Source organism: Amphiura filiformis, chromosome 3 (assembly GCF_039555335.1).
Source record: "Amphiura filiformis chromosome 3, Afil_fr2py, whole genome shotgun sequence".
Classification (NCBI taxonomy): domain Eukaryota; kingdom Metazoa; phylum Echinodermata; class Ophiuroidea; order Amphilepidida; family Amphiuridae; genus Amphiura; species Amphiura filiformis.
In genome coordinates this window covers 34,721,165-34,748,407 of record NC_092630.1, presented here as the reverse complement: position 1 = coordinate 34,748,407, position 27,243 = coordinate 34,721,165, and the positions used below count along the sequence as shown (strand labels likewise).

The following is a 27,243-nucleotide window of genomic DNA, read 5'->3' as shown; positions in this document are numbered from 1 at the left end:
TACCCACTTCGTGCAGCGCCATCCTATTGTGTCCGCCATATCTCGAAAAGGCGTATTGTCTAGAAGCCACTTCTCATGACAATTTGTCTAAATGCAACATATACATGTAGTCCATATTTTTACAAGCTTGAGGGTGAATATAAGTTGTTTAAAATTGTTTACAAAATATTTTAATTAATGGAAAAAAAGACACAAAATAACCATAAATGAACAATCATAGTTACAGATCATTTAATAGTTTGTAATATATATTACTTAATTTTATTCAACATTTTTTAATTCTTTGAAACAATACTATATAACAATACTTCATTCAAGTGAAGTATGCACATAAAATTTATACAAAATACACATTCAGTACAAATTATATATATTTATAATTATTACCAGAATAGTTCAAGGTCTTTATTTCATTAAGGCATCTGTTGAATAGACTTTTGCAATAAAACCTATCAAGTCATAACTGGTAAAATGTTTTCAAGAGGAACAATAACCAAAAACATTCAAATGAGTGTGTTTCAATACGCAGATTTAGGGTTTCTCTACCAGAAGTCAATTTGTGCCGAAATTCCTTTCCACAATGCAATATGCGTATTGCATAACAAAGGAGATCGATTAACCTCCTAACTGTATCTATTGTTATGCAAAACGCTTATTGCATTATGGGAAGGAATTTCGGCACAGACTAACTTCCGGTAGAGAAACCCTAAATCCGTGTATTGACAAGTGCCCAAGCACATTTGATGGTGATGTAGTTGTCAGAATTTTAGACCGCAAAAGTTCTCCTGAAAACATTATTCAACTGGGCAAAATAGGTACTGCCATCTCTGCCCTTTCTTAAAATAAGCAAAATATGAAGAAGCACAAGGTTTTTATTGGGATTGTCTACCTGTACACTGTTTCCAGTGTGAAGTATTTGAAAAAAGAATACTTTGAACTTGATGCAATACATGTGACTTGCTACGGATAAAACAGTTTAGTACTGATGTAATAAATTGGTTGTCACAAATACTTCTCAATGAATATCTTTGGTTAACCATTAAAAGCTGCTTGAAATTTCTCCCTATGCACTAATTATTGCTGAATACAAAGGCATTTAGCCATCGCATATTTATCAGAATACCTATCTATCTGTGTTTCAGTATGCATGACCAGTCATATCACAAGGAGAAAACTGTTAACAGTGATATTCATACATGTATAATCAAAAATTGTTACACACTATTATTAGTGGAAAGTGTGGAGCCTGTAGAACACAATGCACTTATAATTATACCCACCTCAAAAAATGCCTCAATTAACAAAATACAATTCCAGTTGCATGGGTGGAGGGTATGATCACATGCTTGCTGACACCTCTGCACATCCAAGGTAACTTATATTGAACAAGAAATGATACTTCCAGAGGATCTTCCAGTGACTGCAGTTGCAATCACCATCACCTCATAGAATCAGCAATAAATGGCAGTAATATGATGCTCTTGCTGAAAATATTTTGGATAACAATGTGACTCATTCAGAGGAGCAGTTGCTGACAGCGCTTTCCAAAAGGCCAAATTCAGGACTCCAGCTGTTACACTCTTTGCTCGCTATGCTGCTATTTGTCACAATATCAAAAAGAATTGTGTTTTTACAACAAATCTTGTAGCATCTTCAGTGGCATAGCCAAACATTTTTTGGGTGGCAGAGTGAAATGTCATTATTATTAAAATGACTAGAAACGGGACAAAAAGTTGACAAATGGGGCCGAAAATCTGACTTTACCTCCTCACACTAAAAGACTGGCTACGCTGATGGGCATCTTTGGGTATGAGAATATGAATCATTATTCACCATCACTGTGTCTGACCTGACCATCAAGCCTCAATATCTCTACTCCCAAGGTGTCTACAGCAGAATGTATCAACTATTTGTTGATGTTACAGTATATTTTGCAAACCATGGTGAATCAGAGGACTTTGTTCTGCACAATGCAAATGAAGAAGTTGAGAATGGGTTGTGAATTATTACTAAATTTGAATTGTGGGGCAGATGCAGTGGATGACAAAGACTTTGCAGCCAGTTCTGCTCAGGGTAATGCCTCTCTATTCGTACACTGAATGATTTACCTACGTTAAGTAAGACACACACAAAAAATGGTAAGGGGAAAGGTAATTTATGAAAAATTTTCAATACAGCAGATTTCATTTTTGGCCTGTTGTGATATGACTGGTAGTTCTTGCTGGCACAAACCCTGACTGGTCCAATGAATTCACCCCAGAGAGGGCAGACACCACCTGATTTACATGCAGCCCATGTGGGGAAAATATGTACCTCTGGATTGTTTCAATATACATTCAGCTAAGGTATCCGTAAATAAAGGTATTATGTGTACAAACAATGTGGCTAATAGTGTGCTTGGCACACTTAGTACTAACTTTTGTGATGATCTGGCTTTCTAAGAAACCAAACATGGATGAGAAGCACTATTTTAGTACCAATGCATAACAATCCAACAGGTTGAATTTCCCATGGTATTACACATGGGGCTTCATTAAGTCTACAAAATCTATTTTAATTCTGTCACATAATTCAATTTTCAGTGTTTGTCTCATAACAATATGTACTACACTCTATATAAAATACTGGTTGGACGGAGATATTCTATATATGTGATCCGATCAAGCAAAATCAGTCAAAACTCAGAAATATTGATTTTGAGATATAGCCAAACAAAGGAAATATTTCCTTTTGTTTTCTGCTGTTCTGGAAACTCTTTAATTGCTCATATCTTTGGAACTGGTTGTTCAATTTCAATAGGGTTTTCTGGAAAATGCCGCTTTTTACTATCCTACATTGTATAAGAAACTGAAGATTTAATATTTCCGAGTTCCGACTGATTTTGCTTGATCGCATCACATATAGAGAAATTAGTACTATCACTACTATCTTAATGAGGTCAAGGTACCCAGGCTACCAACAAGTTATGCCTTTGAATGGCCAAATTTTGTACATCAAGAGTTATTGACTGGGGATTATAAAACTTCTTAATTTATATGTGAAGCCATATATGATCCAATCAGGCCGATGGTGACTGGCATTTGTGAAATTCAGACAGGCAGTCCAGAAAATAAGGAGGAAAGGGAACAATCTAATAAGAGCATTAGCAATGTAAAAATTCATAACTTTGCAACCAAGTGTGCTAGCTAGGGATGTACAGGCGTCAGCAATTATTACGTACACTTGGTTATTGTGCAAGTTGGTGACAATTATTTTAAAAACTGCCTCCTTTGGCCTGATTGGATAAGACTGGATCAGATTGTGTTCAATACATGTAAACATATATGACATTTGACAGGTAAAAATATCAAATACATGTAATATTAACAAATGTGTAAAAAAAAGTACCACTATGCTGTTTGTCCTACTGCAAGGTAGCTGTTCAACATTTTTTTTACATTGCAATTGCTCAATGTGTTATCATGTATTGCAGAAATGCATATATGAAAAATATTGCTTTTAATTCTCTAGCTAACAGAGAGCAACTTGGTGCTTAAGATAAAATGCTTGTGTATGTTCATATCAAGTGCTTGAAACAAAAATGTTCAGTGCTTTTTCAAATCAGTCAAATCCTTTACATTTGACTATGAGCATTGTTCGATTTACCAGGTGTAGCAGAGCAAAATACTCCCCATTTTGGACAACCTGCTACACAAATTTCAGCTTGTAAATCAATTGTTTACAATGTAAACACATATGCTAAAATGTCATAAAAATATCACCTAAATTTATCAAAGTAAATCGAACCCTGACTATGAACATTGTAATGTGCAAAGCTAAGGGCATCTGAAACTTTAGAAATGTCAGATTAGACATTAATACCATCTGTAAATAACAGCAATCCATTTCCAAAATGTGTGATGTCCTCATAGCTTTATCTATTACTATGTGCATATAGTTGAGTGTAAAGGAATTTTACAATTAGCTGTTTTGAAAAGGCAAATTCCTTGTGCTCCAAGCAATCGATGTACATGTAATTATTAGTGTTCACACATTTTAAAAAACCTTTAGAAAGACCTTAATCTCAATGCAGGAAAGCCTAATCATTTCATTATTTAGTAACAATATAAAATCATGACAAAAAGATCCAAGGATATTTTGCAACTATTTACATGCTTCATGTGAAAAAAAAAACCAAAAAAAAACTTTGTTTTGGCTTATAATTGACGAAAATTATCCGGTTTTTATGTTACTGGGCGGGTCAATATGGTCCCAACTTACGCGCGGGTAGATTCACATATGCATGCGCCAGTTACGCATTACACAATGAGCAACTAGCATATGTGCTGCGCGGAACTGTGTGCACGCAATTCTATAGTTATACACAATATTATGAATCTCATTTTTTTCACCAATTAGAAGCCAAAGAAAGTATATAGCTGTAACATACATGTTTACATGATACAAGAAAGTGCCACTAATCACATGCTAGCTTGGTCTGATCATAGCAGATAGTTTTATATAATTATTTTTGTGGCAAATCCAACTTCCAAATCATGATGCATTGTAAGAGTGCAATTTATCCTAGGATTGTGTCCTCAGTTCTTTAACAACTCGGAATTAAATTACCAAAGCTAAATCAAATAACTAACCCTATAATACTGGTATGAACCATCAGTCTTTCAAGTGAGCTGCTGTTGACCAACTAATTATTATGTAAGATTATTGTACTACACTTCTGACAACATATGGGGAATTGATTCTGCACATTTGTGTCCATATTAGTAATAATTTTGGATGTGTGTGTACATGGTGCAGCTTGTGACCACACATACCAAATTTGATGACAATGCATTGTGTCATCACAGGATACAGTTACTAACAAACACGCCAAATTCAGTTCTGAGTTTGTTATTACTTCTAGAATGCCCTGTTACATGAGCAATTGTGAAAGACAAAAAGATCCAGTAGCCAATTGATACCCTTGTTGAAGGAGAATATGAACAACTATATGCTCTTTGTTAAAGTTGCACTGGAGACTGAATATCAGTGTAACATGATGTTAAAAACAATATTTGAAATAAATAAAATTACAAACACAAACCAGTTCTTCTGACCATGATGATGTCACTTGAGTTCATAGTACTTTCCTGATCTAGGGTCAAAGTAACAATTAAGGCAAGGGTCATACAACAGGTCCAGTTCATCCTCATCATGTCCATCACTTGTACTCTCAGTTTGTCTGCTGCCATGCTCCTCACTGCTTGTAGATTTGTTGCGACTAAACTCGGGAATACCTGATACAAGCAAAGTAATAAAAAGTTTGTTACTTGGAGTGCACTAGATCAAAGAGACGGCAACAGGCATCTACTCTCAAAACCATATTTAGTAGCATTCAGGGATCCAAATATGAAGAACATACTATGAAGAGCATACTCTAAAATATAAACCTTCAAAAGAGAGGCAGCATCTCTTAAATCACCCTTTTTGTAAATATAAATTTATTAATTACATTCCAACATGATGCAAATAACTGTTGTAGACCTACTACTTACACTGGAGATGAACAAACTCTGTTGACATGTGAATAACTACTATATTCTTGTAAAGTGAAGAAATGAAGCAGCCTAATTCTGTATGAGTGATTATAAAACAAAAAATCTAAAAAGTGTCTTAAATTTGCTTGTGAAGTGGATGGAATATAATCACTCTCACTCTTTGAAGATGGATTATTCCAATACATTATGATATGAGACACCTTCCTACAAAATGAGAGGAAAGTTGCTAATTTTTATTTTTAAATTCAAAAGTCAATATTTGATGGTATCACACGCAACGTAGCTTTGCTAAAAATAGTAAGTCCAGTATTTTGATTTTATTCCAAACTTCATATACTACAACTGGATGACTGAAAACATTCATCAATTTACTTTGTGAAATATTTGACAATAACTGACCTGCAGAAGTATCTTTGTTGGGTGAATGTTGATCAGCAAGAAGCATACCGGTATTATCCATCTCTTCCCTCATCTTCTCACTGGGAAGAACTATAGGAGGACTAAATGGTTCTCCCCAGTCTCTGTGTTATAGAAAGGAAATGAGGAAATCAGTTATTGAGTAACCAATTCAGTGCCTAAATTAAGTTTGATGGGCAGAGATCCCAGTTTGAAATTGCAAGCATATGTGACACAGTTAAGGGACATGAGTGTTACAATGTTGTTTTGGGGTTTTTTTTCTCCCATTTAGCATTCTTGATCAACTAATGGGCTACAATATGCCACAAATTCCATCAAGATTGATATCAAAGTTCCCCAGAAATAATTATTTTCATGTTAGAATTTGACAATTTTTTGGCAGTACCGTAACTGAAAATCAAAAAATTAGCAAATTAACAACCCTTTTTGCTTGATTTTGCATACATATCAAACCTGCAGGATATTTTACACTTTTTATTTTAATTTATTTTAGTTTATTTTAATTGTAAACAAGAGGTTCTACTGTATCAGCCAATCAGGACACCTCATTTTTGGAAATTCAAGTACTCAAAATCTCGATAAGCAACTACTATAGACGAATCCAGCAAGCCAAGTGATGGTCAGAATTCATTTGGCCATTGCTGGCTTCCCGCCGCACCAAACTGGTGTTGTGACTGCCCAAATGGGTGGATTAAATCCGCTTAAAAATTGATATTATATTGTATTGTGTTGTAAACTTTCATCATTCTATTGTCTACATATAACACGGGTGATGGAATGCAGTTTAAAATCCCCACCAAAGCCGCATCATTTCACATTTTAGGTGGGATGGACTCGATGGGGACCCAGCTATGGCTGCCATTGAGGTGTAGGAATGTGTGAAATTGGATTTGTCTATAGAGTGTCACCACTGACCTGGCAATCATTTATGCATCATACACAGAACTTAAAATACAAAATAAGAAAAAGGAAAAAACAACATCCTGATAATCAGTGGTGTTGGAGCTTGATCAACTCAGATGCTGCCCAACCCACAACTGCCCAACACTAGGTATTGCTAGTCTTTTAATGCCTGTTTTGCTTACCGTGGATTGGACTGTAATAATGGGTTGCCATTGGCTGGAAAATGCATCTCATCTTGGTACCTGTTAAGCCGCCGCGATAAATCCTGGGAGGAAAAAGGCACAAAATATCATATCAGTCTATTTCACATTGTCAAATTGAAGACATGCAGATATTTGTGACCGTTCCATCAGATTATTATTTCAGTTGGCAGAAGCCCTGTCTATAGATATATTTATACTTGAATGGGCAATTGAATGCAGTGCGACAAGTGCCTGCATTACCACTAGTCATTCTTGACATTGGATAATAAAAACCTCAGAAATGAAACTTTTGTTGAACCTTCCTTACCCCTATATTAGCAAGTGATGGGTTTTTGACCCATACCTTGATAAGGCCAGTATATCAGTTTACTATTTTGCATGCCTTTTGCTGCTGTACCAAAACAATTGCCACAGGGACAAAACATCAAGGAGAATAAAGCTTGAAACAATGGTAATCATAATAGCAAAAAATTACACATTCGAATGAAATAAATTTTACTGTTTTTGAGAGTTACTGGTAAAATATTGACCAACTACAATTTCAAACGCTAAACTCACAGGTGGTTTAAATGTGCCAAACGTAGCTGTCGTATCATCACTGCTTGAGCTGCTCAAATCATCGTCACCATAATTGTGGAGATCAAAACTATTGGTAGCCTGGTTGTGTTCTCCATCCTCTTCAAACATCTCCTCCAGCTGCTGCCGTCTTAGACTGGCCAACATGTTGGCCTCCATGGATGAGGCCAGGGAACTGTTGTTAGACTGGTACTTTCTCCAGTCATATTCCTTGATTAGGAAAAAAAACGTTTCAAAAGTTTTATCAACTGAAATACAGGACTACTTACTAATGTATAGCAAAATATATTTAGTAGTAAAGTCTGTGGAGTGGCTTCTACATCTTTTTGTGGCTTTTCTTCCCTCTCATGGCTTCTGGCACTTTCTTCACTTCTGCTTTCACTTACTACTAGTATGGATGTTGGCGTAATATTATGCTCATATAAAAGCCATCTCTATATTTTGGCACAAATTTTAGCTGATACACTGAAAATTCCAATCCCCCCAAGTTTTTGACCTCTCAATTTACTAGTCTCAAGCTTGCACAAACTCAAGACTCTATCCAATAGACACATTTTAATGTTATAAATATTGATTGAGATGAGAGAAATGTTTGCTTCAAAACCAGTCATAATGTTGCATTTGTGCAATTCAGAGTTAAGTTCCAAAGACACTCCCATCTCCAAATTCAAATCATATGTTAGTTCCAAACAGTATGATTGTCTCAGCACAGTATGGCACTTTCTTAATTGTTTAATAAGTCCAACCTCTTTTATATGGATCTCTATGTTATCTGGTCGTGTGATTTGAGTTTCAATGCTTTGATACCTTAATTATATACTCAGAAGCATTTAGAATTCATATCTATGTTGAATACAGCATTCAAAGACATGGAACATCTTATAGTGTTATTACCCCATATTGAGTAATCTTTGTTGTCCCAATTTTAGCAATTCAGACAATCAATGCAAAATTACACATAATTCACAATTTTCACTTATCAAGCCTATGTTTGGTGACCTTGGTCCCATCCTGGTCAAACAAAAAAGGGTTAGATTGTAGCTAAATTTATATTACTGTATGATTCATGATGTGGCATAACCTAGGCAGCAAATGATGTACACAAAAATCTGAATTCAGACTACTTCTTTGATTTGTTATGCATCCATGGATATATGTGGTACATACAAAATAAAGGTAAAGAACTGTAAAACAACTTACATCAGAAAGAGACAATCTTGGATCATCTTTGGGTATTTCCTTGAGTTTCTTTGTACTAACACTACATCTTGACACAGATCTGGGCAGGGATTTCTGCAGAGGTGTACCTTCTACATCCTGACTCTTCTCTGAGCGATCACCACCTCCACGATTTCCTCCCAACTTAGAGCGTCTCAAAGTTGGTGAACCTTTTGCAGGCACAGGGCCCTGATTTGCTGCAGAGGTTGAGTTCCTATTTTCATTTTCTTTGAAAGACTGCTCAGTGGACACATGTGGCGGCCTTTGACCTGGCACCGGTGACATTTGATCAGGCACAGAAGACCTGGTTAACCGTGGGCTAGGAGTTCTTGCTATTATGGATCGATATCTCTCCTTTGAGGTTATTAGTTTTTTATCACTCTCCTCTTCAAAATGTTCATCTTCTGTGCTAATATTGCCTTTGAGAAAATCTGCTTCTAATTCTGCTTCTCTAGAACTAGTGGCCATTTCCATGTCGACAGCTGAGGAATCTGGACCTTGAGATGACAAACTGATTTTTTCTAATTGCATCTGAGAAATGAGAACAAACAAAATATTACACATCAGCAACACATGTAAATTGTTAATTCTTAAACAGTTGTTTTTTCCTTTAATTTCATTGCTTCTTGCCCGAGTACAGCTTGGTACAAACTGAACTGCGCATATGCATGCATCATGTGTGATGCACATAACATCAGATGCATGGCATGAAGTGATCTAGTGCATCAGCACTGTGCGATATTTTGTGTCCATGAATGAAGAACTCAATAGATTTGCCAATTTCATGTACTGGATTGATTGCACTTGAACACATTGACCATAAAAAGTGGACATAAATTACATTCAAACATGATTTTACAGTTGATCTGTTTAAGAATAACAATAAAGGTATTGTTCTGAGACCGAGCCATATATTAACCTTCAGTCCTTACTCCTTCAGCCTTGTTGTTATTTATGTAAAAATAATGAAATATGTGTGTTCTATCAGGAAATAGATCCACAGCTGGGTTTCAAAACATTATTCTCTAATTATTAAAGCACAAGATTATATTCAAGGAAATGACACAATGGAAGGGTACAAATCATTTTGATACAGCCTGTGTAAGTGATTAGCTTAACTCTCATAACATCCTCAAGGAGCTATTCCATTTGAAATCTACACTCCCCCAGGGGAAGATTTAGCAAACGTTTTCCACTGAAGAAGATGTGTTTCAAATAGAATAGACAATTGGGTAACTTCCATTTGAAATACTCACTCCAGTTGTGGAAGATATGTACAGCCATACAGGGAATATCGGTTTCAAAATAATTAACCCTAGCCAATTTCATTTGAAAAACATTCTCTCTCTGTGGAAGACTTTTCTTAAATCTTTCACATGGGTATGGTAGATTTTAAATTTAAATGGAATAGCTCAATATATCCATACTTTAATTCAGAGGCTTGCCATGCTCTAAAATTCCAAATATTTTGCTCTGCATTTTTCATTCACCTGTAATTTCTTAGCATCCAACTGCCTTGATCTTTCCACTGTCCTCACTGGAGCTTTCCTTGGAGGTGACTGGAAGGTGTAGATTTTGCCTTGATGTTCTTCATCTTCATCTATATTATCTTGTCTGGGAGTGTACTGTTCATCATCATCATCATCGTATACATTCAGTTGTTTGTTATTTGACTGCCTATCTCCTAGTCTATTTGCAGTTTGCTCAGCACCTGAACCTGTAAGAAAATAGTGACAAGTGGTAATATACTTTGAAAGAGTCTGTGGCTTTGACATTATTCACTAAGTCACTTTTTTGCACTGACCTGACAAACTGATTTTTTATGCTCTTTCCACTGTGCTCATTAAATTTCATAAATATGCAAATAACATAACACAAAACTATACAGAACATTAGGCCACCATATCCTATCACCAAACCAAATTTGAAGTTGATCGGTTATTGCCTAGCTGCAGAGTGGATTAATGGTTTTGCTTACGCCCTGGCAGCCAGACAAACAAACAGGCAGAGACTCGACAGCCAAACAAACAGGGAGGCAACCATCTGGGTGATAACATAATAATAAGTCCCACATATATGTGGGGAGCAAAAATATTACATTTTTATACCATCATAAACTACATAACGTTCGTGTGCATAACATTTCTTGCAGATTTGGTAGTTTGACAAATACATACTGTCCAGTTTGTATTTTAAGGCTGTTTTTTTTCTCCAAATACCATGAAAAAAGTCGGGGGAAAAAAATCGCATTTCGCATTTGTTTTCAAACCACTTGTGAGCTTTGAGACAAACCATTATTTTTTTTGGCCTTAGCTTGCATATTCAATGTAACAATCAATTGAAATTTTGGAATAAGCTTTTTCCGTGGATAATCATACCCTGAAAGAGGATGCCAAAATCACAAAGTATATATATTTGATTCTATATTTAAGTTTGATAACCTAACAATAAATCAACCAACCTTTTTGATTTCTCCTAGTATCACCATGAGCTTCATAAGTACCATTAGTTTTCCCTTTACTCTTGCCTCCTCCTCTACTATATCCTATACCAGTTCTGCCTCCATTGCTTCTATATCTGCTTGTCTGCTGATTCTCCTCTGTCTCCGAGTAGCTATCCAGTCTTCCTCTCTCTGGCTTCTTCTTTCTTCTTTGCACTTTCCCCCTACCTGCAGACAATACATTCTTACTACTTCTAGCTAGCACGTCATCTGACTCCGAGTAGCTCTCAGCATTAGTTCTTCCACTAAGATAATATTTATTATTACTAGCTTGATTGATATTATCACCATCTTCAAATAGTTCTTCATCCTCTGATATACTTTGAGTTCTGATTCTTGCCGCAGCGCTCTTCAAAAGAGCTGCATCAGGCAGTCTTTGCAAGGCATCAGCATCACTGGATTCTTCCGATGCTTGATCCTGAGAGTACTTTCTTCTTTCATATGTACCACCTCTCCTTGCGGTGCCAGAGTTATCTCGTGACCTAGAGTCACTGCTATCTCTATCTTTGCCACTGGATGGCCTCACTTTTATGACTCTTCTTGACTTGTCGCCTGATTTCTGTCTTGGTGGATGTGGTTTTATGGATGCCAATTCTTCTGCAATACCACCAGTTCCTGGTGACCATGTTTTGCTACCGCTCAAAGTTCCTAGATATGAAGAAAACAAATGTAACAATAAAATAATATAATAAATGACATTTTTATATTTATCATCTCACCAAAAACTATATTTTGATTACATTCAGTTGGGTCAAAATTGCAAATTCATCCTGCTGACCAGCTCCCAAATTATTTTACCAGGTCAAGCACACAAATGGGCACACAATACTTAAATAAATTTGACATGCAATTACTTAAGTTTTGGTCTTAAACAGGCCAAAATAAAATTGCAAACAAAAGCTTTGGTTGATTATGTTCCTGTATTTTGAGCAAAGGGGACAATTCCCCCCTGAACTTCCCTCTTATGATCAGGAAAAATACTTCGCCAGTCAAGAAACATGACTGTGTTTAATGATGAATTCAAATAGAATTTGGTCCTACCTTTATCTAGATCTGAATCAGGTGATATTTCAGTCCCGGGGTCAGATTTTTGTCGCATGTGCCCATGAAGAACCAGCGTGTCAGGTTGCTCTCGGGCTGAACGTTTACCTCTGGCACTAGGAATAGAGTCTGTCAAAAGAAAGATGTTACAAATTAATCACAAGTTCACCTTTTATCATGTGGAAGTATGGCTTCTTTATAATCGAAGTTAAGTATCACGGAGCACGGTGGCCTAGCGGAACGGGCACTGACTCATAATCGGAAGGTTGCGGGTTCGAGCCCCGGCGACGCCATCGTGTTGTGCCCTTGAGTAAGGCACTTTATCTCGATTACTCCTCTCCACCCAGGTGTTTAAATGGGTACCGGCATTCTTAAATGCTGGGAAGGTAACAGACTCGCTGTAGAGGTGTAGCCCCCTATAGCAACATTACATGGAGGAGTCTCGACCCAATCGCCAATGAAAGAGAGATGGGCACTCCGATCACTGTTTATACTGGGATCGCCTCCTTTACCTTTACCTTTTTTTTAAGTATCAGCTGTAGCCAGACATCCCTTAGAGGAAGCTAGCTTTATGCCTGATGAAAGGATCCTTTACCATTCATATAATCAGACATAGACAATACCAACATTAACAGAGCCATAATAGGTAATCTTATCACTTATAACTGGCATGCCCCAGGTTTCTTTGAACCAAGCTTTCACATGCATATATTTATCCTTATAATCATCACCTTTCATTTGATTTCACTTTTTTTTTGTAGAAAAATACTTGTGCCAAGAAAAAAAAACTTTTTAAAATCAATAAGAAAATGCACTGAATGCATAGAAAGACATAGAAAGTGTACATGCACTTACCATCATTTCTTTGTGACATGGAATGTGATGATCGGCTGGTGCGACTCCCTGCACTACTGGACCCCTACATGTACAAATGACAAATAACACTTTAGTGCTTTTTCTATTTAAAGCTCAAACTTTTATAAGCACTATTTATTTGTTAAGGGCCACCTTAAATGTCTCTCTTCATTAAAGTGACAAAGCGGAAACCTGAATGTAGCTGACTGGATTTTAACCAATCAGTTTACAAAGTAACAAATATCATGTCACTATATCTCATAAATATTAAAAAGGCAATCCAATATCTTATTTCATATCTCCTGAAACCATACAAATTATAAAAGTCAGCTCAAATCTCAGATCGAAGTTAATGGACTTGTATTCTATATTTTTATTTAATTTAAAAATATCATTCTTCTAATTTTATTAATTTGGCATCTACTTTTTAATGTCAGTATCTTGATAACCAGAAGCATTAGTTACTGGGTAAACAATGTGTACATTGCAAAGTCAAGGACATTTCAGAAACGTAGTGCCATTATAGAAATCAGATGGCAGTACATGTATAGTCTGATCAGACATGTCAGAAATGTCTAATACCTTCGGCTTTGCATTACAATGCTCGTAATCAAGTATAAAAGTGACTGACTTGAAAAAGCACTTAACTTTTTGCACTCCAAGCAGTTGATATGCTAAGTGCAAATGCTGAACTTAACAATGACTTGGTCATAATTTGTATTTAAAAAAACACCAGTTTAATTGTACCTTTCATGTTTACATTAAATTTCCTTGCAGGCATATTTGACAACATTCTTTTCTGTATACACTCTCATTGCATGTTTTACAACAAGCTCCTTTTTCACATGTCACATACCTCCCTGGACCCAGTGGATGATGTAATTCTCTTGCCACTAGCTGTTGTAGGTACCAGTACTTTAGTCCCAAATGCAATATGTGTAGGTTTGTCATCCTGTTTTCCTCTCATGCTTGAATTCAAATCTGAAAAAAGTAGTATTGATTGTACAATATACATACTTAATATCTTGATCAAATTCAAACTTAATGTTTTAACAGTAGGTATTCTTTTAAAGAGGCACATTGTAATCTACAGCCTCATCCACCAACCTACCCAAAAAAAGTTGAGATTTTTATGTTTAAAATATCATTCAATTTCTATTTTCCAGCTGTCAACAGCGGTATAAATTACGGTATAAATATAAATATTTACGGTATAAATTATGGCCTATGGGTGCTGTAATACATCTAATTATGCGTAACTTGTAAATTCAATGTCCGAATCAATTGAAATTTTTGCATAGCCTATAAAGAGGATGCTAAAATCATAAAACACTCCTTAAGATAATGAAGAAGCCTGGCTAAATGATGTCAATCACAGTAATTTGTGAATGCTCCTCTTATTCTTCAACATTCTCTAAAAGTTTGATGAAGTTAATTTTTGATCAATAATTTTTGTTGTTGTCCACTTATAAAACCAAGAGAAATTACCAGTATATTATAAAAGCTCATGTTTTACAGTAATTACCAATTTGGGTATCCGTAAAAAGGCAGTAGGGCCCATAGAGTAAACTTACCTGTTTCAGTGGATGATGGTGGTCGACTACTTTCACCTCGGAGCTTTGCCACAGCACATTTTAACTTATTCATTGTAAGAACCTGTTCATGGAAATTACAAAATAAACAAGAAGGTATAAATTTTTTTTGGTGGCCTTTTAAGCAACAAATGAGACAAGACTCTTTAATTACAGACTTACTGGTACTTCTTTTTAAAAGGCTAATTACATACATGTGATCAAACTAAACAAGTTGTTTGTCACTAATAGTGATTTTGAGATATAGCCACTAATACAGTAAGCTAAATAATTAAGGTACCATTTATGTTTACCCCCTGTATATCCTAAACAAAGACAGATATGTCATAATTGGAACCAGCAGGCAATAGCTGCATCTTTTAACTCAAATGTACTAAAGACATCATTCGTTGAAATTGTTCAAGAAATAAAGACACAACGATCCATAAACCCAAGGAAGATGCCAATTTCAAAGTTGCAGTTTGCCCATTACATGCCCTATTGATTTATACACAAAGCGTTCACGAAAAAGTGAACTAGCGCTATGCTTCCATTGATTAAAACTAGCGCGGTGCTTTCATTGATTGGAACACAAAAGTGCAACTTTTGATTTTGTTTCTTCATTAGGTTTTAGATCACAGTTTCTTTAATTCTAAACCAATTTCAACAAATAAGGTCTTAAATCAGAGCTAAAGAGAACATAGTATATACAGGGGTGAACACAACTGGTACCTTAATTCTTTGGCTTACTGTAGTATTCACCGTCTTTGTACATAAATGACCATAACTTTAGAACTGTAAGTACAATTGTGATGGAAATTTTTATTCTTTATTTTACAGTCCTATAGGCCTATTATGTGAGAATATAACATGGTTAAAGCATGTACCAAAATAACAACAAGGTCTCAAAATCAGCAAAGATAAAATGAGATTCTTACAAGTATTTCAGCAAGACTATTTTTAAGTGGTGTGTTCCCTTTCCAGCAATAAGATAAGATTGTGACAAGTGATTGTACATTACCTGAGTTTGATAAGACACATCAGGGGCAAACTGGAAAGTTTTAGGCAGGGTGTCCAATTCATTTTCATTAGTTGGTGACTTGCAGTCATACAAATCTGGTGGAAGATAAATGTAATACAATTTGATATAATATAATGTATATATTAGTATTATTAGCTTACTATCATTTATACCCCTAAACTTTTAGATTACCATTCACATGATGTCACTGACGGTCTTTGTCAGAATTCTTTTACAACTTTTACCCACGCACTATTGTGTTGTGTATTGTGTAAATATAGAAGTGGGGTCTGAGATAACATAATAAAATACAACACCCCCATCACAAGATGTGGGTGGTACAAAAAATGAACTCCAGATTCTGCCGATCAGATTCAGCGCTCCAAAAAGGTGACTTAAAAGTGTCTTATTTACTGATGAGTGACGAACATGTAAAGGCCCACAATCTGTAACACTTATTACATTTTCCTATTACACACTGGATGACCAAAATATTTGCTTGAGTTACTCACCATCATCATCAGTATCATCTGGTAGCTGGCATTTCATGGTGAATACCTTGCGTAGATGGCATGCAGCTGAGATGGTTAAAGTATCTAATGATTTGTATGTCTGTCCACGGAATGCTTCTCCCACTATAGATAACATATCTATGCACAAATTCAGCCACTGAAAAATGTATACAACATGATGTGTGATTATCCATTAAAATTACCAATTTTTTTTTGCTTGAATAAATCTTAATAGAAGAAATCCTTTTTTTTACTGATCAAGTTATGTGGCCAAATAAAAGAGGTTGGACTGTATGTAGAATATAATGACTACATGTAGATTTGAACCAACCAGCCTAAAGGGTATTGTGATATTAAAGCGAGATATAGGCAAATATATGGAAAAAAAAGTGGCCTTGTTAAAGCTCACAACTATGCACCTAAGTGTGCCAAGGATGTGGGTATTTCAGCAACACTTGGTTTGCAAGTTGATGATGAAAATTGCTCAATTTTCAAAATCGCCTCTTGGTTGGTTCGGATCATGTCACTATACACTTTGTATAATTCTTCAAAACTGTCACTACAGTTAAACCTCTCTTATCCGGCCATGATGGGACTCAAGGATTGGGCCAGTTATGTACAAAATCTGTATAAGTGAATTTTAGTGAAACCATCAGTCAAGTCTCTACTCAATCTGATGGAGATCCAGTGAACCAGTCACAACATTTCTAAAAAATAGTTGATGAGTCCAGAATTTGATTAATATTATTGTCTATTTTACATTCATAACTTTGATGAATGTAAGGGAATAACCCAAAAGTTTGATGAAGCCCTATAAAGGAAAGTAGGGAAGGAGGGGGGTCAAAAAGTCCGATTAAGTTTGTAAAGAAGTAGTTAAAACATCGGTCAAAGTTGATCTTTTTTTAAGGATTTAATATATAATTGTAAAATTTTAGTATTTTCTGAAGTACGATATTGACATTTTACAGTGGTTGCTTCAAAATGATTTAAAATAAATATAGAGTGCAGTACAATGTACTCGCAACCTGCAACTTGTAAATTCATTTTTTAAAGCAGCTGTACAGCACTTTGATTCTTTTTCTATTTGAAAATACAGCAAGTCCTCATTTTTTATGAAGAAAAGTATTTCAAAATAAAATAGAATTATTGTTTCTTAAACGTGATCAATATCCTAGCAATGTCGCACCCCTCCACAACCCCATCGACCATAGCGACGGCCCTGTGCCCAATGAATACGGGTTGGAATTTTCAATATTTGACACTTACATTAAAGGGGAGGAGGTTAGCCTTCTAATGAAAGGACTTTCGTTTATAGGGCTTCATCAAACTTTTGGGTTGCTCCCTAACTTATTCTGGTTCAGCTAGCTACTTACATCTCAACTATTATGTTTTACAATAAATTAAGATTGACTAGACTTGACTTACCACTGCTCTTTTGAGAATAGTGAGGGGAACTTTGGCATGTAGTGGTGTTGCTGCAATATCTCTCTGTGCAGTTGAAAACAACAGACGGCGTTTATTGTTGCTCATGTCACTCACACTGTTGGCAAAAAGAGAGGATTTTAAAATCGGTTAAATAATTAGCTAGTACCTTTTAAACATATAATTTGTTTAAAAAATAAGCTCAAAAAAGTTCAAAATGACCAGTAGAGATATTCTATCTCCTTCCAGAAATTAATGAAAGCATACAAAGATGAATTTTATCATAATAACTTGTACGTCTTGATGATACAGCTCAAGTAACTCCTTTTGAAAGGCCAGTCAGTTCATTGTGAATACTGGTACCTAAATAATCAAAGTTGACTACATGTAAAGGTTTAATATTAATCTACCATTTATGCTCTAATTAAGGGGGTACTACACCCCTCGATAAATTTGTGTCTATTTTTGCATTTTTCTCAAAAACTAATAACACACTGGTAACAAAAGTTACGTATATTATAGGGGCAAGGAATCCAATTACTACACTGGAATTTCAGTGACCCAAGACAAGCGGTTCGTTATTTATGATAAAAAATAAGGTACCGCTAGGATGTACCTCTTTTCCTGTCATATATACTGAACCGCTTGTCTTGAGTCACTAAAATTTCAGTGTAGTAATTGGATTCCTTGCCCCAATAAGATACATAACTTTTGTTACCAGTGTGTTATTATTTTTTGAGAAAAGTGCGAAAATAGTCACAAATTTACCACAGGGGTGTAGTACCCCCTTAAGGCCCATTTAGAGTAGTCTTGAGGTTCTTGAGTTATAATGTATTGTAAAGAGTGTCGAAATGAAACATCTCCATAAAAACATGTCCTCACAAAAGTAACTTTATTTTTTTCTGAAAAAAGGCAGTTTTTCTCGCAAAAATTACATTAAAACTGAATAAGAATGGGAATAAACGGTAGGATTTTGTCTTTTGCCTATCAATATCGTGTCATAATGGATGGGCTGGCCAATATTTTTATTGTAGTTGCGCCGCATCCACTACTCAAAATATTGGCCAGCCCATCCATTATGACACGATATTGATAGGCAAAAAGACAAAATCCTATCTTTATTCTCTAATTATTGTTAGGTAAGAAGAACTCTAATAAATGCTCCTCCCCTTTTGAAAATGTCGTGCCACAGGGGGATTTATTGGAGAATATGCAATGCTATGCAAGTAAGTATTATACTTACCTGATTTCAATGGAGAAGTCCTTTCCCAAAGGAACTAATAGTTGTAACACCAAATACCTTTGGATTAACACCACTGAAACAAATCAAAGTCAAAAACAAATTAACATACCGGTACTTATTGCTATTTTTTTCGTGAGGTGCCTTTCTTAATTCCAGGTAAATCTAAGCAGTTTTGATTTTAAATCTATTAGATCTAATTGCTCCATTTTTTTTTTTTTTTCATTCACATCTAGAAACCTCCTCTCCTAGAGAAAATCGCCAGCATCATTTCATTTGCCTTACTGAAAAGTGAGACTTAGTATAAAATACATTTACCAATTGTATAGCGTGTACAAGCACATACAGTGTACCACATACCCTAGAAAAGAGTATGTCAGCAATGTGTTGTCAGTCATCTAGAAAGTGCACACTGCATATGTGTGAATAATCAGGCCTTGTGCATACATTTTTTAACAACTGTTCCACTATTTTAGCTTGGACCATTTTTCAAATGAGTTAACTGTATTTTACAACTTGCCTCTTGCATTACAGTTTGCTCAAGACATTTATGGGCTAGATTTGTCCAATGGATTGTGCTAATTTCGAGCCCTGTACATAATATAATTTGTGTAACTTACATGTTTGTTTGGAATCTTTAGGCAACTGTATCTTGGTAGTTGTTGTTGCTCCTTCCAACACATGTACATAACTCTTGACTTTTTTCTCATATACCTACCAAGAAAAAACATTGATCAAATTCAGCACATTTATACCACAAATTTAACACAAAAATACGAAAACAAACAAAAATAATGAAAACAGAAATGTATAATATTTACAACCTCAATCTTACACAAATACAGTGTCTGAACTATAGCATTGAAGTTATTGAAGCATTTTGAAGTTTTTTTAAATGTCCTCATCATGACATTTTCCTTGCCTCTTGTTAACACCACACATGTCACTGTCCCTAAGGGTCGTTATGTCCAAGTCCCATTTAAGTCCATCAAAGCATGTGGGGAAAATCATCAAAAGAAGCCAATTTTTGCACACACAGCTATATAGTGTTCCCTTTTCAAAATTTCTTATAACAGACAATAAAAGCTGTTGTAACAGTCGTATTCAATTCAGAAATAAGTTCAAAATGAAGACCATAGCAACATTATGTTTAAACTCACTGAACCCCAATAGGCTGCTAAAGCTTTCATAGTTACTATATACATCACTCTGTAAGGTCAAATTTGGATAGTCGAACAGTCAACCCCCATTTCCAGCTAAGACGCAAAACACATCCATGTTGTACAGCAAATAATACAAAACTGTGCCTTTGATTAGTTCACTGTTTTTCAAACATTTTTTGTTGTTGTAATTTTCAAAAACATTTAAAGTTGGTTATAATAAATATCATACAAACCAATGTAAAGATGCCATTTTCACAGAAAAATTCTTGGCCACTACATAAATTTGCAGTATAATGCGATTTATGTTAGATAAAACTTTTAAAATAGGGTTTCCTGATTTTAAAAAGCTACCACACTTAGTTCCAGACCTAAATGTATCACGGTATCACTTAATTTTGTTTGCAATTTTGTGTCTTACCTTTTGTATGGAGGATGAGCCCATGAGCTTCCATTTACCCAATGGATCCTTGCCTTGGGAACTGAAAATTTCAACACTGGGACCTCCCTATATAGATAATGATAGGAAAGAGACATCATTTATCACACATCAAACTTTGCATGTTTCACCTTCCAAAAATTAGCTTGTGGTATCAACCTTATTATGTAAGAGTACAGTATCTCATCTGCAGCTGTGATCAGTTTGGCTGTATTTGGTGTCCATTTCAAATATGAGGAATTTTTTGTAATTTTAAAGACACACATCTGCATCCAGAGTGCTTCAATTTGAAATTTCATTGCAAATATTGGTGCAGAGCAATTCTTAAAGTTGGTAAATATTCTTGAAACACAAGTGAAATCAAAGTTTAGATAACAAAATGCTAAATAATGGGACAAAAATCCTAAAATTCCAACCCAAAATAGCTAGACCCTCAGTTCATGCCTTGCAGAATTGTATAATGTGGAGCACCGCAGCACTGCCAGGCGGTACAAGCGAAGCAATTATCATTGTACAAAAGACCTCTAACCGATGCCCACATTTGGAAAATGAAACACCCCGGGGGCATTAATTATAAAGAATACAGTATTTTACTTGCCCTTTCCACACATTCATTTCACCTTATTGCCGTATTTATGGTAGCCCCTCCACTACTCCCCAAACAAGGTATAGCATGCAGTACCGGGGTTTTTTATTCACAGGTGCCTCATATGATCATATCTATAGTTCATTTAGTAATATCAGTTTGCATTAATATATTTGTAATCACATCTGTTACTTTAAAATCTAGATGCTCAAATGACATGTCAGTAATTTTAGTTGCCTGACATCAACTTTTGATTCAAATGAAATCCAGGGTTGCCGGGCAAGCTGGGGGTTTACCAGGCCTGTCTTAGTTGTGTGGAAAGTGCTTGAATAAACTTGTACAGTTTAACAGTGTTGGGGTGAAGGTTGTTGTTATTAAACAAAACATCATATGTGTGCATCCATATCAAAACGATGCACTTGTCGGCTGCTACATGTTTCTCATTTCACATAATAGCTAGGATTAAATACCAGACTCATCTCCGCAGTGGAGGTCACTTCAAATCATCCGAAGTCACATGGGTTAGGAATACAGAGAACATTCCTTATACAATTTGACTTGGGGATGATTTGAAGTGACCTACACTTGATATGAGTCTGATATTTATTCCTAGCTATTATGTGAAATGAGACACATGTAGCAGCCGACAAGTGCATCCTTTTGATATGGATGCACACATATGATTACCGGGACGATTACTTACTTGGAAAACATTTTTAAACATAGTGTTACATTAATGTAATGACTGAAGTAGCAGCAAAGTTTGTAGCAGCAAATTATATATGCTGGATGTTGCGTCTCTCATTCTTCTTGCCATAACTTGTCAAGTCAAAGAGGATCTGTAATTGTAAGTGAAACACAAAAAAAACAGGTAATCATAATCAGGTATACAAAAATAGGTAATAAAGTTCTAAAGGGAATTAGTCAAGGTTGAAATTTATCTATACTAATTCTGTCATCAAGTAACAGCTGTAAATCAATTCCTCTGTGGTGAATTAATTGAGTGGGAGGGCCCCTTTAAAACCAACACGATCATATACATATACGATCAGATATAGGTAGTGTATGTATGTGCAACGTACGTGATTAGGAAGTCACATAAAGCCGATGTTGGTCCCGTGTTCAGGAGGATTCATCCCTGTGCATGTTAAAGTGTCAGAGCTATTCAAAAAGAAAAGGGGGACCATCCCGGTTCTGATATCTGCACTCATCTTCTCTAGGTTCCAGAGTGCTTCTAGCTTGGCCCTAATAAGGTGTTGAGAAGTATTCAACTAGAACTAGAACTATACATGTATATCCAGCAGTATTCCCATGATGTTTATAATATGGCCAGAATTTACCAGCTTCCCATTTTAATGCACCCAGATACAGGCTCTTCAAGAGGTGAGATCAATTGATATAAAAAGAAGCCACCTGACCGGTTGGTACCAATTTCGTAAGTCAATATAAAGATAACCCTTAAATGAATAAATAATAATAATGTTTGTGTTTACTCAAGAAATCTTTGAATTTACTGATAGCTTTAAAACAATTTTAGCTAGTCCAAAGCTTTAGAAATCTACTAGAAATTGATAATGCATGATAGATACTGTGTAATTTAAAAGCAATGGAAGTTCAGAAGGAAATACAACTGATCACGACGAGCAATTACATCAAAAATGTTGTTAAAATTGCACTTCAACTCAATTTTAGACTGTTCAGAAGACAAAATAGGCAACCTTTGCTCTAAAAAAGTCTAAAATGATTATCAGTTGACTCATCCAAATTTTACTTATGAAGAGTTTGGTTCCAAACCATGTTTCTGATTTACCTGTGCGATATTGCAATGGGTTGTGATGCTATAGGCAAGGTAATTTCAGTTGGATGCACCATTACAAAGCAATCAGTGGATGGATACACAGTAACAATATGAGGCATTTGGTTCCCAAATGAGAACAATAGTCAGCATATTGTTAAACAGCATTGTTGTGGTAAATAATGGCTTGTTGATGGTACAACTCATTATTGCTACATGTAATGTAAACTTGTCAAAGTCATTGTGATTGTTCACACAAGTAAATGAGAAACATGTGGTTGTGGACTTAACATGGTTTGAAAACGAGCTCTTCAAATAGAGAATAGTATACTCAAGTAAGCTTATCAACTATGTATTTTACCAGCATTTTTTTGTAGATCAGAGAAGTGCAGCAGGTTTTTCTCTGATTGATGTGAGTGCCCTGTTAATGAGCGACAATATGCGGAATCATCAAATCACAAATCGGTCAATCAGATTATTGTGCGGTCAACCAGTTTGTTGTCAATTCATAATGATTGTCAAACGATTAAATCAGCCAATCAGCTCAGGTAAACCCAACTAACTAGGTAACTTCCATCTTTACGCTATGCTCACTCAAAATGTAAACAAGTGCTGTTCAATCAATCAATCAATCAATCTTTATTTCATTCAAAATACAACAATACAATAACAATCAATCAATCTTTATTTCATTCAAAATACAACAATACAATAACAGCAAAACATACACATTTGAATGAGGAGATGCTCAGAAAGCCAATAAGGCCTGAAACAAAATCCCCCTTAACATAATGGCCTAAGTTTCATAATTTATCTAATAAAAAACAAAATAATACATACATGAACACACCCCACAAACCCACACTTTTTCATACATTCATATAGAACTAAGCACAAAAAATTGATGGATAAAAAACATGCAGAACATAAGACAAATTAAGATTTCATAACATATAATCACATAATATCGTACAAGAAAGCTGACATTTGTGCCCATCCACCACAAACTGGTCGTAAAGTCGGCATTCTCCATTTTGAGATACAATCAAAAACAGTAGGCCTAATTGGATTTCTATGTTGAATATACTAAGAATTTGACCTTTGATGAACTATAACTTCACTTCCAGATGTCCGATGAAGCTGGTTGAGGTGTCATTTTGAAGCTGAAAGTGAATTCTTTCAAAATCTGCAATAAACAGAAAATGATCTAGAGCCGACTTTACTGCCACTTCGTGGTGGATGGTCACATTTTGTGAATTTTTTTTATAGTATAAATGCGAGGAGATCAGTTAGGTTTAAGCATGTGTTTTTTAAGGGAGAAAAAAAAAAACAATTAAGAAGTAAAAACCAAACTAAGAGGTATTTAAGTGTACATTTCCACAAGGTTTGTTTTAATTTGGGACCTAAAGAGTTTTACTGATGTACCGGTAGCTGTTTTGGCGCATTTGTCAATCGAATGCCATATTCTTGGCCCGGCAGTTCTTATTGTTTTGTTAGCAAACTCTGTTTTTGTTAAACAGATCTTGTAATCTTCTTCTCTGTCAGAGACATTTACTGACCGCTGCCTAACTGCCTTGAACTCATCTAGTGGGACCCGTGCAAATTATTTTGAGTTTGATTCGTTTGACTAGAATTGACTAGGCCTAGAGACGAAGAAAAGGAAGAAAGACAAGAGTCGGAGAAACGGAAAGAATGCGAAAGAGGTATAGATAGAAGGAAAGGCATAGAGAGGGAAAGAATGAAATAGAAAGAAGTTAGGAAATAGTGTGAGCAAAAGAGAGAGATAGAATGACTGAGAACAAAGGGAAGTCAAGAAAGAAAGAGATAGAGGGATAGAATGGTTTAATGACGGAGGAGTCTGAAAATAAATAAAGAAAGAAATGGTAGAAGAGGGAAAGAATGAAAGAAAGTGAGAAATAAATAAAGAAATGGTGGGAAAGGGAAAGAAGAGAGATCAAAGAAAACAACGAACGAATGAAAGAAAGGAAGGGAAAGTGAGAAATGGAAAGAAAGAAAGTTAATAATGAAAGCAAAAGAGAGATAGAAGGACTGAGAACAAAGGAAATCAAGCAAGAAAGAAGGAGATAAAGGGAAAGAAAGATTTAATGACGGAGGAGTCTGGAAATAAATAAATAAATGGTGGGAAAGAATGAAAGAAAGTGAGGACGAAAGGATGTGTCGAAAAGAGATCAAAGAAACCAATTAACCGTGCAAATGAAAGAAATACAGGAAGGGAAAGTGAGAAATCAAAGAAAGAAAGACGTAAAAAAAAGGGTATAGTTAGCTAGTACCTATAACATGATGAACATGGGTAAACATCAGCTACAATTGTACAAGCCTGCAACCCTATGGGGTTAACCAGGTCCAGGAGGGCCCTTCTTCGTTAATTGCCTGCTGCCTTGCTCCGCGTCAACGCCCTGTGTTGTACAACAGGTAGATGAGGTATGGTAGTACAACAAGTCATACCTAGAATATTTTCTCAATTTGAATTTTATCCTTTCTAGGTATGACTGCTTTTACCGTAAAATTGTGCGTCAATTGAATTCCCGATGTCATGATATGTGCGCCATGTTTTTTAGGCTCCGCAATTGCCGATTATAGACGAGCTACGAGAGCAACTGGTAACCAGCGACAGCGTCAGCGAACCTGTGCAGTATCGGGCTGCTATTCAATTGCGTGGTGCATGGGTGACATGTATTATCAATGTAAAATGCCTATATACTATACGGTGATACACCCAAAATAAAAAAATCACCGTATAGATCCCTGACCCTGTACTATATAGTAGGAATTACAATTGAATGAACGCAGCTTTCAATAGCGTGACATTTTTTGCGTACACTGCCGAATGTACGCCAGCGTGTTCGACTGTGCGTGAGTAACGCGGAAGTCAGTTCGGAAGTGAATCCAACCATGCCAACGAACGCACTTGTGATTGGTTAGCATTGTATCCAAGGACAGGACGTGCGTTCGCGTTGTAGTTTGAAATACGCGATATACGATCACGGTTTGATAGAGACCAGCTGTTGAAATCTGTGACTAAGAACAGGTAAGCTTACATCATACATGTACACAATTTACTTACTAATTAAATTTTAATACGCACGCACATACATGTCTAAACTAAACTTCGCTCTGTTTTGGACAGTGTGTGAACCTCAAACATGTAAACTAAAACTCTGATATCCTACTTTAGATATAAACGGTCTGCACTTATCAAAAAAACGTTCCTTTTTCACAACTTACCGGCGTACTTTTGTCTATATAGCAACGTAAATTTTCTTCACTCGCCATTTTTAGAGTAGATAACATACTCATACAACCTTTACGCACTGTCAAATTTACCATTCTTACGTTTCTTAATATTAGCCAGGGGTAGAAATACTTAGGCTACATTGATTTGTTTACGTTATGATGTTTATTCCTTTTTTTTTTTTTTTTTCGCTTTAATAAAAGGTGGTCATGCATGATCAGGCATGACCTGGCATGATGAGCATACTCGAATATTAAAATCGAGTATCAATTTTAAGTAGATTTTCTTCAAAATAGTTCTCAGAACTCTTCTCGGGGGATTTAATTCTAGAGTGAATTTTAATGTATCTCTTTTCTGATTTCAAGTTTAATTCATTAGAAACAGCATGCGCAGGAGATTCAACTTGAACTTCAATGTTAACGAATGTAAGATGTGGTCATCATCATTATTTATAGAATATAGATGTTGTCCAATTAATTTTCTCTACTTAGCACTGAATTTAAGCTAAAATATCTGGATAAGGTCATACATTTGTTTTGCAACTGAAATTTTGCCTTGAAAAAAAACCAGGCTGCGCTGAACAAAGTGTATGATAGGCCCGATAGATATTGTCTGCCCGCCCTTGAATTTGCATGAATATCATAGCAAACAAACTAAATGCAAATATTCAGAGCAATTAGTAGGTAATTAATTATAGTTAATTAAACAGAACACATTGACCAAGTTTCAGGGCAAAATCCTGCTAAATAACAGTACCCTGTGGACATTTTATGCATTGATTTTAGCAAAATAATGGCACTAGCTGTGAAAACTTTCATGAGCTTTTTTACAATTTTGATATTAAAATGGACCAAAATGAAAAAATTAGGCCTATGGGCTAACACCGGGCCAAAGGAAGAGGCACATTACAACGTTTGGTCATTTTCTGGGTAGGCCTATTTCGACCAGGGGGGGTCAAGTTACAGTCCATGAAGTGGGGAGTCAAATGTAGCTA

At 35.6% G+C, this 27,243-nt stretch overlaps 1 protein-coding gene across 1 annotated transcript; it reads right to left on the bottom strand.

The window, feature by feature from the left end:
- Nucleotides 1–245: 245 nt before the first annotated feature.
- On the bottom strand, nt 246–26,313 carry LOC140148417 (protein CFAP20DC-like). Its single transcript, XM_072170348.1, has 19 exons — nt 26,243–26,313; nt 21,905–22,040; nt 20,598–20,684; nt 19,637–19,730; nt 19,020–19,092; nt 17,780–17,894; nt 16,355–16,511; nt 15,843–15,937; nt 14,825–14,906; nt 14,107–14,231; nt 13,251–13,314; nt 12,396–12,524; nt 11,316–12,002; nt 10,345–10,571; nt 8,837–9,385; nt 7,619–7,846; nt 7,040–7,122; nt 5,937–6,058; nt 246–5,276 (listed from the first exon to the last, which is right to left on the bottom strand). Exons 2-19 carry the CDS (start codon nt 21,923–21,925, stop codon nt 5,107–5,109), a joined length of 3,108 nt encoding a protein of 1,035 aa, XP_072026449.1. The 5' UTR covers nt 21,926–22,040; nt 26,243–26,313; the 3' UTR covers nt 246–5,106.
- Nucleotides 26,314–27,243: the final 930 nt, after the last annotated feature.

Bases quoted from the DNA above. Each gene is read 5' to 3' on its own strand.
- LOC140148417 (XM_072170348.1), bottom strand. From the start codon at position 21,925: ATGTTTAAAAATGTTTTCCAA. The intron at 17,895-19,019 runs GTAAGTATAATA...TTTTGCCAACAG, and splicing joins GACTTCTCCATTGAAATCAG to TGTGAGTGACATGAGCAACA. The intron at 12,003-12,395 runs GTAGGACCAAAT...CTTCATATCTAG, and splicing joins TGATTCAGATCTAGATAAAG to GAACTTTGAGCGGTAGCAAA.